This window comes from Epinephelus lanceolatus, chromosome 17 (assembly GCF_041903045.1).
Source record: "Epinephelus lanceolatus isolate andai-2023 chromosome 17, ASM4190304v1, whole genome shotgun sequence".
Taxonomy (NCBI): Eukaryota; Metazoa; Chordata; class Actinopteri; order Perciformes; family Serranidae; genus Epinephelus; species Epinephelus lanceolatus.
The window spans coordinates 16,966,954-16,980,503 of NC_135750.1; the positions used below are offsets into that span (position 1 = coordinate 16,966,954).

General features: G+C 43.9%; 1 protein-coding gene across 2 annotated transcripts in view; it reads right to left on the reverse strand.

The window, feature by feature from the left end:
* The window catches only part of LOC117247830 (protein FAM53B-like), a 29,432-nt gene that overhangs the window by 6,229 nt on the left and 9,653 nt on the right, over window positions 1-13,550 (reverse strand). The window contains exons 2-4 of one of the 2 annotated variants that reach the window (XM_033612407.2): window positions 10,263-10,538; window positions 6,344-6,398; window positions 2,581-3,455 (exon numbers count right to left, since the gene is read on the reverse strand). In XM_033612407.2, the coding sequence (XP_033468298.2) occupies window positions 2,581-3,455; window positions 6,344-6,398; window positions 10,263-10,343 (1,011 nt within the window). In that variant the 5' untranslated portion in view covers window positions 10,344-10,538. The remainder of the gene's footprint in view (window positions 1-2,580; window positions 3,456-6,343; window positions 6,399-10,262; window positions 10,539-13,550) is intronic. The other variant, XM_033612408.2, reaches the window with a different exon arrangement.

Below are 13,550 nucleotides of genomic sequence, written 5' to 3' on the forward strand. Positions count from 1 at the left end.
TGGGGGTGGTCGCACGTAAATCCCTACGGTAGTCAAGCTATAGCCCATTAGCATGACATGCATCCCCAGAATTCACACCCGCCTTCATTGACGTGGTTGAGGAACTCAGGGGCCAAATTACACCATGTTCCACTGACAACACACCCGAGGGACTTGTAATATGTTGACCCTCGCAATCCTTAACCCCCCTCCCTGAACGTCCAGCAGACTTTACAACAACCATCTGCACTTGGATAGTCCAGCCAATTAAAAAGCAAACACATCTGTGCCTCGGAGTCAAGACTCTCCTTCAGGTGCATCAACAGTTTGCTGTGACAAATGTGCATGAACTACTTTTGTTTTTCTTCATGTGGACTGTGTTACTCATCCACACACACCTATAAAATGGATGAAGCATGGTGTCAAGTGTGTGTGTAGGTGTGACAAGAAGTAATAACTCTTAATTTGCACCCTAAGGCAGGGCCAAGTAGGACGTCTCTTTAGCTGGGGAGTGGAAAAGGAGAAAGAGCGTCACCTAAATCACATGGACTGTCAGCGGTCAGTTTACACATCAAGTTTGCCACAAAATAGCTGAAGGGAAAACAATGCCAGAAATGTGGTTCTGACCGTCTGTAACTGCAGGTACAGATCCCTTCCACAAATCACGCAAAGAACCAAATTCCCATCAGAGGCGGTGAAATCTCATCTGTTCCCTGACGGTAAACAGACACAGGTTGTAACCAGCACCACATTTCCACATTATCACTTCCTTTTCCAGACAGTTTGCCAGCTACTAGAGCTTTCCCATTGGCTCTCACTGGGACAAAACACCTCTTTAACCTATGACAACTACGAGAATCTTCAATTTTCTTCAGGGAGTTATTAAATTCAGCATGACACAGTGCAGCCCGGCTTGTTTAGGTTCCCAGATAAACTAAATGCAGCCTGGTTTTTGACAAGAAAACATCAAGTTAAGTCTGAGAAGCGAAGGAGAAAGAGAAGGGAGAGAGTAAATGTGTTGTAAATTATGCTGCATATGCTGTGTTGCTGCTTGCTTTCCTAACTCCAGGCATGCAACAGAGTGAGAAAGTAAACAGCGGTAACAGTAGATTCTGAAATGATTCATGTAACCTGCACAACCTGAGTGCTTTCAACAGTAATAAGCACACGCAATCACTCAAGTCTGAGGTGAGAAACAATGGCTCTGCCTGTTAACTGCTCAGAAGGGAGGCTGCCTCTGCAGCCGTCTGCAGCAGAGGTGTGCTCCTGCATTGCTGCAACCAGAGGTAACGTAAAACTGACTCCATGTGTGCGCTTGTGTATCTGTGTGTGTGTGTATATGTGTGATCATCGTGCTTGATTTTCCCCTCTTAGCGGCTGGCATGACTAGAGGAAACATGCTCGCTAGGCTCCATTACCAAAGCCTTGTTGATCCAACCCTGGCTGGGTCCTGAGGGTGACTGGCTGGGAACACAAATCTTTGGGAAAAGGAAGGGAGGGGCAGAGGGATACACTGATGGCACTTTCTAATAAGAGAACAGGAAAGGGACAATATTTCCGTGACAGGAGTTACGATGAAGGACGGGTCTAGTATGTCATATGAATGATATGAGTGCAGGAGAGCAGGAAAATACAGGAGTCTGACAACAGGTTGGTGTCAGTGCCTGCTGTTGCTGCTGCTATAGATTCTATGCAGCATTCGAATGAATAATGAAACAGGATGTGAAAAATCAACATCTTTCTGGGCTCTGTAAAAACATTACAGCGCTGCCAAGCATCAAAACAGTACATGTCATTAAAATACTTCCACGGGGCTATTTTAGGGTCTGGTTTGTCTGGGGGTCATTTATACTCTCCGGCTGCTCCACTGCTTCCTCTGACCTTAAATAAGAACAAACAAACTCTTGTCGTGGGGAGAGCAATTTGGAGCTCCGTGCATTCAAGCTATCCCCACTATTAATCACATTTGATTGCCTGATAGAAGACAGAGGGCAAAAACAGAGATGAAGCAGCACAGGGAATGAAAGATGGAAGTTGCGGAGAGGAAGCAAATGGACAGTGAGGGGTCCAACCTACGACCGGGCTGTTTACCCAACAGAGTAAATGAAATGATAAACTGGAGTCGGGCTTGCTAGAGCGTGGCACTAGGCAGCGTGACCGAACATGAGGAATGCTTCTTTAGCGAGCACCACTCCCTGAGCTGAAGCGAGGCCTGAGATTACTTAGCCCCGAAGCCTCGGACCGACGACCCAGAAAACTTAATTCAGCTTGATTTAATCCAGTCCCCGATCAGAGTCAGAGACAGACAGGCCCGGTTATGTTTGAGGATCTCCTGAACTTCCCCTTGGTCTAAGAACAAAAAGGTGTTTGTCTGTGCGGTGAGTGTGTTTGTTCCAAGATGTAACTGGAGGCAGTAGAGGACATTTAGCAGCATTAAAGCAAGATTAGAAATAAACCCATGCCAATTTATGTTTAATCAGTGAGTGAAATTGATACTAAACTCTGTGAAATGAGTCAAATTATAACAGCACCCATGTAAACGAATGTGAGTGCGTGTGCTTGTCTGTGCGTGTCAACATGTGTTCACCATTTCCAGCTAACCTGAGTCATCTTTGCCAAGTCCAGGGAGGGCCGCTGCTCCTGGGCATCTTCTGGTCTCCTGCGCTTCATACCAATCTTTTTGTCGTTTAGCACGCACGGCTGGGACCTGCTCCGAGAGAGACACCCCGTGCCCCTGGCTCTCAGGTTGGCTCGCCTCCCCAATTCTGGGGTGGAGTCTGGAGAGCTGGCCTCCGACACCTCCTCCCTCTGCAGCTCTGGCAGGCTGATCTGCTCGTGGGAGAGGGAGAGGGGCCTGAGGAAGTGGTGATGGCGGGAGTGGTGATGGTGCAAGGAAGGAGAGGTAGGGGAGACTGGAGAGGCAGTGAATTGGGGGTGGAGAGGCAGTCGCTGGTTGAAGAATGGCAGGTCCAGGGCTCCGTCTGACGGGATGTTGGAGCGTGAGGGCAAACTAAAGCTGGAGCTACGTTGCATGGTGGGGAAATGACCGCTGGAGAAACCCCCTCCTCCTCGCACACTTCCTCCACTGTGGCACCTTCGTTTCTCCACAGTTGTCCACACTCTGGAGCCCTGTGGCCTCCAAGACGAGCGGAACCCAGTGAATTCATCAGAGAAGGACAGGGAGCGACACTGACGTTTGCTCGGTGGTGCCGTCGGAGCTTGGCTGGTGGCTGTAGTGGTGTAGTGAGCAGTGGTGGACGTGGGGTGGGTGTGAGGTGTGATCATGCCGCCCTCGCCGAGGCTGAGATCTCTTATCAGACTGGTGATTGCTGTGGCGCTGCCAGGCTCCCTGGCCCAGTGCCAGCTCCCTGGCTCAGGCATCACATCCCACAGGCTCTCCAGACTGGCACCAGACTGGCAGGGAGCTCTCTGCTGGATGGCGCAGCTTTGCCCCAGGTCCAGCCACCTATCTGCCTCTGCAATATTCAAAACAAACAAACTGACTCAATGGATTTCCAAAACTTTTCCACAATATTTTACTAAATTTGTGGCTTTACTTCAGTTTAACAGTTGTAAATGGGTGGGCCTACACATTGATAGAGCCATCCATTATTAAACATGTCCTTCTCAGGCATTTGTGGACGAGCAAACTACTAGTGCTTGCTAACTTTACACGCTAGTTACATGTCCCCCACTAATAGACCAGAGTGGCACATAGGTGTACTTCATAAAACCAGATAGAAAACCAAAGATCCTGAAGATGTCAATGCAATTTGACATGTGTGTGTGTGCATTTATTCCTTGGTAAATAAATGTTTATTTAAGGACTTCACTAACAACTGTTTTGCAACCTTGCCTGAACCTGTTCCTCTCCTGATGTGACAGTGCGTATGCAATGGGCAATGACGCGATGCTGATCTAGTCAATGTGTATCATGTGATACTAGTGACGTAGATTTTAAATTAGTCATATACAGATAACATAGATATTTCATGTAACATTAGACATGTTTTGGTATTTTTGTGAACACAGGTTAAACCAGTGGTTCCAAAGTGGGTCCCTAGTCCATTCTGACTGGACCACAAGTGACTCTCTAACGTGTCAAGTTTGTCAAAAACACACTTTATTTTGAAGTACAGTGAATTTCTGGCACCGAGCTTTTACTTTGAAGTGCCATTTCCCGGCTGTAGAGTGAGTGACTAACGGACAGCTATATAACAGAGACGGCAAACTAGCATAATGACAAGTATGACGGTGAATACATTAAACTGTGTGGACCATGAACAAATGTCTGAGGAGAAATCTGGACCCCGTGGCTGGACCAGTTGGGAATCACTGCTATAAACAATAGCCAAAACAAATTCAAAACTATCCAAACATTCTGTTTATTCTAACTTGATCATTTTTCCAGGAATTTCACGACCGTGGGAACTTGGTCTATCTTATGAGTGATAATATGCAATTATAATTACTGCAGTATATTAATTACGCCAGCTAAATTCTAGCTTTAAAGAAAGGCAATACTGTCTGGAGGGAACACTTAACACAGAAACACAAAGAGAAAAAGCTTAAGGAAAGAGGGGATAGTCGCAGTTAGTTTAAGCTGCAGATTACTGACTGATACAGTGACTGCAAACCTGAGATCACTGAGGGCAGTCGCACACTGCTAAGCACAAAAACCAACAGAAAATCACGAGCTTTGATGTATTTCAAAAAAATGATATTGTACTTTGTCATAAGTCATTTATCCCATGATGGATGACAGGATTAAGCCTGGAGGAAATAACGCCGCAGCTGCATGGTTCAAACCAGCGCTGCTCATGTGTAACTGTACTGAAAGCTGACAGCAAGATGAAAGGAACAAAAATAACACTCAATTCTGAATGTGTTTTCAGACAATCAGTGTTTTGTAAGTGTGACACTGAGGAAGTTGGTTGTTTTTTCAAGGAGAATTTTGTAGCGCTTATTATGAGGTGGTTTACTGGCCGACAGCGTGGCTCAGCAAGATCACTATGTCTTCATTATTTGTCACATAAACAGCTCGAGGACATGAAGTGAAACCTCAGATATAAGATGTAACAGCGCCATACTATTAGCGTTAGAACCAAGCTCCTGTCTCCGTTACTTTCAAGGTTGTGGACAGAAAACTATCTCTGTTTATGATAGAAATCCTAGATCACCAGTGATCTGACTGTTCCTCAGTACAAATATGCTTTGAGGTATTCAGCAGATAAACACGCAGTATCCATGCTCCTGACTTTCCAAAACCAGGCCCTGCGAAAACATGAACTACACATTACGATAAAAATCAGCCAGTGAAAGAGTTGGCAAGTCACCCCCACTAGTCAAGTGGTCGGCAGGATATGCTTCGGAAAGCAGTATGACTTGCCAGCTGTCTCCCATCTGCACAAAAGAGTCTATCACACAGCTGTGGGAGATAATACACCTACAGTAAAGTGCCGTAGTGGCTCGAGCTGCTAAGCCAAGTGGTCAAGTCGTGAATCTATTGAAGCTTTTGGCAAAAAGGCTCCGTGGCTGATCCAAAAAACCCCGTCCTCTTGGATGCTTGTCTCTAATTTTGGCATGCTCTCGCGCACACTGGTGGACGGAAATCATTGTTTTGGGAGGACAAACAATGCACGGGGGCTACAGTGACGACCTGACAGGAATGTTAGCAAAACAACTTGACAAAAGGGAGAAAGGGATGAACTTCAAAAGGCCGCCCTTTGAGAACAAGAGACAAAGTGCCGGTTGAACTAACAAGACATGCTACACAATGTTAAAGTCAACATTAACAGTGGAAACCATACGCCGCGCTCCTCCCTGTGACGTCACCCTCACCCCTTTAAAAAAAGAAGAGAAAAAGAGGTTTGTGAGTGATAGCCGGGGCTTGACTTTACAGTAGCGTGTCTTTTAACACAGTGGGTAATTACTGCAACACTAACAGAGCCAAAGGGAAATTGTTGACATAGGCAACAGCATATTCAATTACAGTTCACTCCCATGAGAGGGGTGTGCAACGTTGTGTGGAGGCAGGTGCACCCTGGTCATGAGAGGGGGATGAGTGACTGACAGAAAAAGGGAGAAGTGAGAGACCGAGTGGATAAACAATGAGACGGTTGCGGTGGGGGTCGCTGACTCTGATGGTCCAACTTATGGAGGGATTAAAGGGGCAATCCATCACGATATTACACTACCAAATTATGTTATTATGACAAAGGATCCCACCTCAGCCATTATTACTCTACAGATCTTGAGTAAACGCATAGGACAGAGGGATGGGAATTTTTATTGCATGAAAGAGGAAGCAAAGACTGAAAGACAAACAGAAAGACATAAATGAGATAATGGAGATAACACCCACCCACAGTTCCACAGGAGAAGAGGGTGGTCCCTCTGCTCATGGTGTGGAGCTCACGCTGTGGACGACAGGCAAACAGAAGGACAGACACGACATAAATCAAAATGTAGGGAACAAAAGTTAAAGTTTGCCATCAAACCACGATCAAATGATAAGATCAGTGTCATCTCTGCATGTTTAGCAACCCTGTAGGTCCAGTGGTGGAAGTAACTTAGTATATTTACTTCAGTGCAACTGTACGGTACTGCACTGTGGTTGAGTATTTTGAATTTTATGCTACTTTATATATTCCATCCTTTACCATTACCTTGCAGATTAAGATAATAAAAAACTATAATGCACAGATAAAATATGAGACATACAGTTTAATTGATCCAATGCTGAAAATGTACCCAACATTATAAAACAGAGTAACTCCACCTCAACCAGATACAGCTTTGACATAACTTTATATTAACAATATATCAAATGTATTTGACTTACATTTATCTGGTAGACAGAAACACATTTACACAATTAATTCTTATATAGCTCCTGACAAGTTCACTAAAAAAAAAATCAGTTGTTGGAGATTTCACTGAACACTTCTTCCGCTACTGTGCCAAGGCTGGCTGGCAAAAGACTTTTGACCAAAAGAAACAAACTGTTAGCCTATGCTAGCTCTTTCAAAAGCATTTTTTTATGTGTAATACAATAAGCACATACCGTAAAACTTCAAATAATAACCCAGGTTATTATTTGCTTAAATCACTGAACTTAACAGGCCTATATTTGGGACAGGCATCTATATAGGGGCAGGCCTTGAAACTCCTTGTAGCTTAGCAAAGATGGTAAATACAATGAAATTATTTATTTGAACCAGTATGAATATCACTTGTTTTAAATTAATAATATAGAGCATAACATACAGTATTTCATGTCATGCTAGACATGTTTTGGGATTTTCATGAACACACTTTAAACCAGTGGTTCCCAACTGGTGTGTCCTGGTCCAAAAGTGGGTCCGGTGTCCATTCTGACTGGACCACAAGTGACTCACAAACATGTCAAGTTTGTAAAAAACAAAACTTTATTTTGAAGTACAGTGAATTTCTGATACTGAGCTTTTACTTTTAAGTATTATTTCCTGCTGCAGAGTGAGTGACTAATGGACAGCTATATGATAGAGACGGCAAACTAGCACAATGACATGGCCAAACACAAGTATGACGCTGAATACATGAAACGGTGTGGACCTTGAACTAATCACTAAGGAGAATTGTGGACCCCGTGGCTGGACTAGTTGGGAACCACTGCTTTAAAAAAGCCTTCAGATAATATATCAGTTACGAATCATTCATTTGATCTAGTTCCGACAGACAGCGCATCAGAGATAGAATGAGTAATGGCACTCGAGGATTACCGCACCCGCCATACGAACACAACACCATTTATCCTGTTAAAACAATCCTCACAACTTGGATTAATATTTATGAAAAACCCTTTTGATTCTTTTGATCTGAGGACCCTTACTGACTAAAGGAATATGAATAACTTACAGGGTAATCAAAGAATGGACACATGATTTGAGGTAGCCAACAGCAAGGTTTTATACATCCAAAGAACTGCTATAAAAAAAGCCAAACAGTCTGATAACCAGACCAGGCGTCCAATTGAGACAGGCTTTTATTTGTCAAAATGTATAGCCACACCGGGCTAGTAAAAAGGACTAGGGTTTTAATTGAAGTTTTACAGTATCTTCACCAATGTTATTTTTAAGCACACAAAGCCAGACTCGAACAAAACTCATCACACAGTCGGCTCAGAACTTACTCAAAGCGCTGATGGTACCTAATTTTACTCTGTACAGAGCCACATTAACAGACGTCACACCACACCTTTATTTATACCCTACTAAATGTTATTTAGGGAGTATGAAACAGTTTTGTCTCCACACGCCTATCTTCTAATCAGACACCTATCCTCTCTCACAGCTCGCTTCTTGCAACAGGGTGGTGGCTGACTGCACAAAGGACAAAAGGAAAAAGCCATGACTACTCTCTGACTCACCTTGAGGTTATCACCACAACAAAAAATGTTTTCTGAGATACAAGGCTCAGAATACAAAACACAGGGTATTGTGTTACGGAAGATCATTAAATGAAACAGTTAGTACACTGAAGCCTCAGGCCTTTAACACGGTCAACTCATGAGTGAGAGGTAATATCAGGGTCGCTCAACAAACACCTAAACTGACTGATTAGTTTACAGCCAAGATCTAATAGTGGAGACAAGATGTTAAAACCTAATTAAGCTCTCAAGGTAGGAGGAAAAAAGAGAAACCCATGTGGAAGGCTTGTTGGCCTGCCTGCTAAAATCAATCACCTCAATGATTCCTGGACTTTTCATACTAAAGAAATCTTCATGTTAATTTGAGTTTTTATTCTGATACAGCCCCATCTGAGAGGTTTAAAGACTGTTCAGATTTTGTAGAGATGAAAGATTTATAAAGTTTTTATAGCGGCAAAGAGATAACAGCGGGGAGAGTTAGAGCTTTGAGTGGTGAGAGAGTAGATACTTCTTATTTTATTTTAAGACATGCTTGATGGGTGACCTAAACCTAAACAAAGGCGTAAGTGGAAAAGAAAATATAATAATCTTTACTCAATTCTTCAGGTTTTCACTTTAATTTGTCAACAGTCTGCAGGTCTGGGGCCTGTTTAGCATGTCTTAGCTACAGTGTTTCTCCTGTTTCAGTTTTTGTGCTGACTTTCCTGTCAATACTTAAAAATAAGCCTCCAAAATCTTCAAATTTACATGTCAACATCCTGTATGTACACATGCTAACATTATAAGCAGCAAATTAAGATTGTAAACTAACTCCTTCTTGAACCACAATATCTTGTTTCATTTCCTGTTCATCAAGTGTTAAATACTCAGCATAAAAGCTGTAAAAATGGATTTTGAACTTAACTTAACTTTGGACTGAGCTATATAAGGCTAGATATGCTGAACACAGCTTTACAGCCCAGCCCCCCCGGAACGAAAAAGCGAAAAAATCCCCTATAGCCCAAAAAGCATTTTCCCCATAGGTCACCATTATAAAAGAAACATCTGTAAAACTGCTGCCAGGATGCCACAAACTGCAAACAAGGTCAATCATGTCTCTTTCTATTGTGATTTTTATATTTGGAAAACTTTCCTGGAGCCCTGAAGAGCAGTTTAAAAAATCTGTGATGTCATCACAATGTAAAGTCTATGAGTTAAGCGGAAACCATTGGGCAGGGCCAGTGGGAGAAACATTAATGTGGATATTAAGTAGGCCACATAATGTGGGAGTAAACCTGAAAGTTAGAATGTGCCAGGCAAGCAACTCCATTTGGATGAATAGGCACCATCCTGGCATCTGGTATTTAGGTATTATAAAAAAATTTATGTTACAGCCTCATTGTGGTGGTGACATTGAAGTCATGTGACTGTGGTGTAGTTCATTAATAGCCTAATGTCAGCTTTTCACTTCTGGTGATTGCGTTTACGCTTCAAAACTCATAAAAGTGGTCTCTATTTGTTGAGATTATCTTGCTGAACAAAATGTACTAATGTATCATAAACTTTTTGCCTCTGCACAAATCCCATTGGCTTTTTGTCCAGGACTATGTTAACTTCTGGGCTGTCTTACACCAAATGTCATCCCTGCAGTGCTCTACCACAAACACACTACAAGATTATGGTTTGATGTTCTTAGACACATTGGGCAACTGAGTATACGTGACTAAGTGTAGCATCTCTGGCGTGTGGCCATGTACTGATGTAATATAACCACTGATCCGTTCATTTTGCTGACTGCGGCCCAACATGTCAAACTGTGCAGATCCTTAACTGTAACAATTGTAAACAACTCGTTTGCTTCGTGTTTCAGCCCAAAAGGTTAAGTTTCTCTCACCAGCCGTCTCTCGGTGCTCTTGGACCTTACATCATCGACACCCTTCTTCTTTTCCAGTGTTTTCAAGAAAATGATCACCATGGTAGCGCGCAGCTCTGCTCCAGACTGTTGGGATGCAGGAGAAGGCCTCGGACAGCCATCTTAGATGAGGGCGGCGGGCAGATAGTGCATCTGGGCGAAACAGACGACTGGTTGGTGACCTCCCATCTGCAGAGCAGCCCTCAAGTGCTGATGGCGGTGGAGGTAGGAGGGTGTCTCGCGTGCTTCAGCCAATTCCTGTGTTGATGGAAAGAGATGAATAAAAGTAAGAAAAATAGTATACTGACACTGTTCACATTTAGGACATAACAGAAGATTGCAATACAGATGTTTTCCACTTTGTCATACTGGACCCACAGATGCAAAAGCTGGAGTACACACAAATGCAGCTTTTGGGTGTGTCTGTATGGCAGACAAGACAAAGCAAAGGGCCTGAACACAGCTCAGGGTTGACCATTGCCTAAAGCAGCGGTAGGTAGGCAAATAGCGGAAAGCTGGATGACTCCAGCCTCCAAACAAAAAATGTGTCTGCCTTATTTCGGTTAGGTTTTACGTTCATATTTTAAATTATACCATTTTTTTACAAATCTAATACCAGGCTCATGTAAATCCCTATAAACGTGCACCATCCAGTACTGCCCCTACATGAGGAGAAGTATACTGCGGGTCTATCTCACGGGCTCCGCCCTCTACTTGACTCTCCTCCGAATCATGAGCACACATTTGCCCACTTAAATTTGCATAAACTTACCTAGACAATCAGGATGTGCCTGCCCGCATATGTTAACACTGTCAGCTAATCCTTTTTCCATTCAGCCGTGGCGAATGCCCACTGATCACTACCTACATGTTTCCGTGCTTCTTGATGACACAGGAAATGTGGTGGCAGGGTGTTTTTTGTTTGTCCTCTACCCAGTTCATTTGTGTACTACCTGGGTTGGCTGGGGCGCCCTACTTCTGCACTGCAGCGGCCTAGGGTTGTAAAGACGTAGGCACGTTGCAGCGACCAACCTTTAGCCGGTCAGGATCAGTGTGGCTGTGTTAGCGTTATGTCGTGACAGGGTGTTCATTCATCAGGCTCCACTCACTGTCCGCATTGGGTCCAGCAGAGGGACAGAATTACAGTTACGATATTGTGACCCTTGTTCTATTAGCTCAGGCGGACCCCTCTACCTAGGGGCCCTGTCGCTTATACGCCACCCACTGGAGACGGTGTAGGAAAAGCTGACAGTATCATATGCATGCTCCTGACTGGAGGAGAGTATTATCCATGAAGTAATAGAACTGGGGTTACAGTACTGCAACCTTTGTTACTGTGCCAGGCTGTTTGAACAGTGCAGGGTGCTGGACTGAAGTCTAATAAGACCAGTTAAATAAGTTACATAAATAATAAAATCCACCTCGCTCACTCGGATATCTGAGCTTCATTCACAGATTTTAGATTCTTGAATGAAGCAGAAGGAGCGTCTTTTAACTCTGTAATTGAACTATTTTGTATAAAATCTCACAGCTGACATAGTTGAGAAAAAGGAGTGCCGACTCGTGTTTTTCCATTCAGCATTTACCACCCTGACACTTATAGCCACTCAACCGCTCAGTTCCTCATATAGCACGCACAAGCCTATAAAGCTACCGTCTTTGTAAACAAAACATGCTGCCATATGCTAAATAGTTTCCTGAACGCTGTAAATAATGGAACATTTGGCATGTCAACGCAGCCCGCAGAACATATGGGAAACTAAACATGCCGTTACAGAAAGCAAAGATTAGCTAATCCGGGAAAAGACATCACTCACAGCACATGACTACAGATGTGGCTCAGGAGCATGACTAGAAAAGGAACATATATGGAGCTGCGGTTGCCTGCACCCGCAGATGGTAAAGCACAGACAGTAGCCGCTGCAGTAAACACAAACTCTTAAAACACTTGGAGGTTATATGCAAGGCAGATGGTCCATATGCTTAACACGCCTTGTCATGTCAGCTCCACCACTCTCATGTTATTTTATGCATGGTAAAGCTCTAGGTAAATGACAGGCAGGTCCTGTTGCGCTCTCTTTAGCCTTAAAAAAAAGGTAAGAAAAGCTGCAGTGACCTTGGGCTTGAGTTTCTCTCCTTCATTAGCCAACCACCAAACACACTGACAGCATCCAATTAGAGAGTACCATCATGGTTCAGATCCCCCCCAATCAACTCCTGGCTAATGACAGCTTTCTGCTGTGGAGCAACACATGAGGCTAATGGATCGTCCAGGTCTACTATGTTGTCCTGCCCATGTAACATGTGGTTTCATGTTAAGTGAGGGTAGTTGCACTTATATAACATGCTTCAGAGAGAAGGATGCAAGTGTGCACTGGGTATGAAATGAGGTCTGTGGGACAGTAACGCAGAAAAAAGGGGTGCAGAAAAGAAAAGTTGTGCAGGTTGTTCTCACGTTGATAAAGAAATGTAACACCAGTCTAGTCATGTCTCGTTACTTCAATGTCATCTCTTCTCCATCCCTCTTCTTCAACCCCATGACTACATGAGGACTATAAATGTTTCATGTAGGCCTGCCTCAAACCAACTGCTAGCATATGACTCCCATTATCTCCATTTATCTCGGAGAGTCAGTGGAGCACAACTGGGCCTCTGCAGGCGAGTGGGGCTGGTGCTGGTGGTGGGAGTCAGAGGAAAGGGGGAATGTTCTTCATGATCAGTTTTGCAGATTACTCCACTGATTAGGCCTGACACTGAGTAATGGGCGCGGCAATGCAGCAGGGTTTGTGTGAGTGTGTGCGTTCGACAGGGTGGGAGTCGAGGAGCATGACGGTCATGTGTAAAGGTTACAGTTTGCTGTTTGACTGAAGTGTGACGTGTTTCATCAGGGCTCAAACAGCACCTCAACAGTGAGAGTGTGTGTGTGTGTCTGTACGTGCGTGTTTGACTGTGCTAACCTGCACTTGTGCGTGTGTCGTGACTGGCAAGTGGGGTCATGGGAGAGGGCAGGCCGAGTGTGAATTCAACCCTGGAGCCATGCTTACTTAATGAAGTGACTCCTCATGATGGGGAAACCAGAGCTTAATGGAGAGCACTTGTGTGAAGCTCTGCTCATCAGATCAGATTTTTGCTGCTGAAAGTGATTCTTCTTGTTGGCTACATCTCCCTGCTGCTGTCATACTTAGAAATATTCAGGAAGCGATCAGTTTGCAGGACATCTCTCCTATAAGTTTTTCCTAACACTGTGGATAATCAGTTAAAAAAGACACT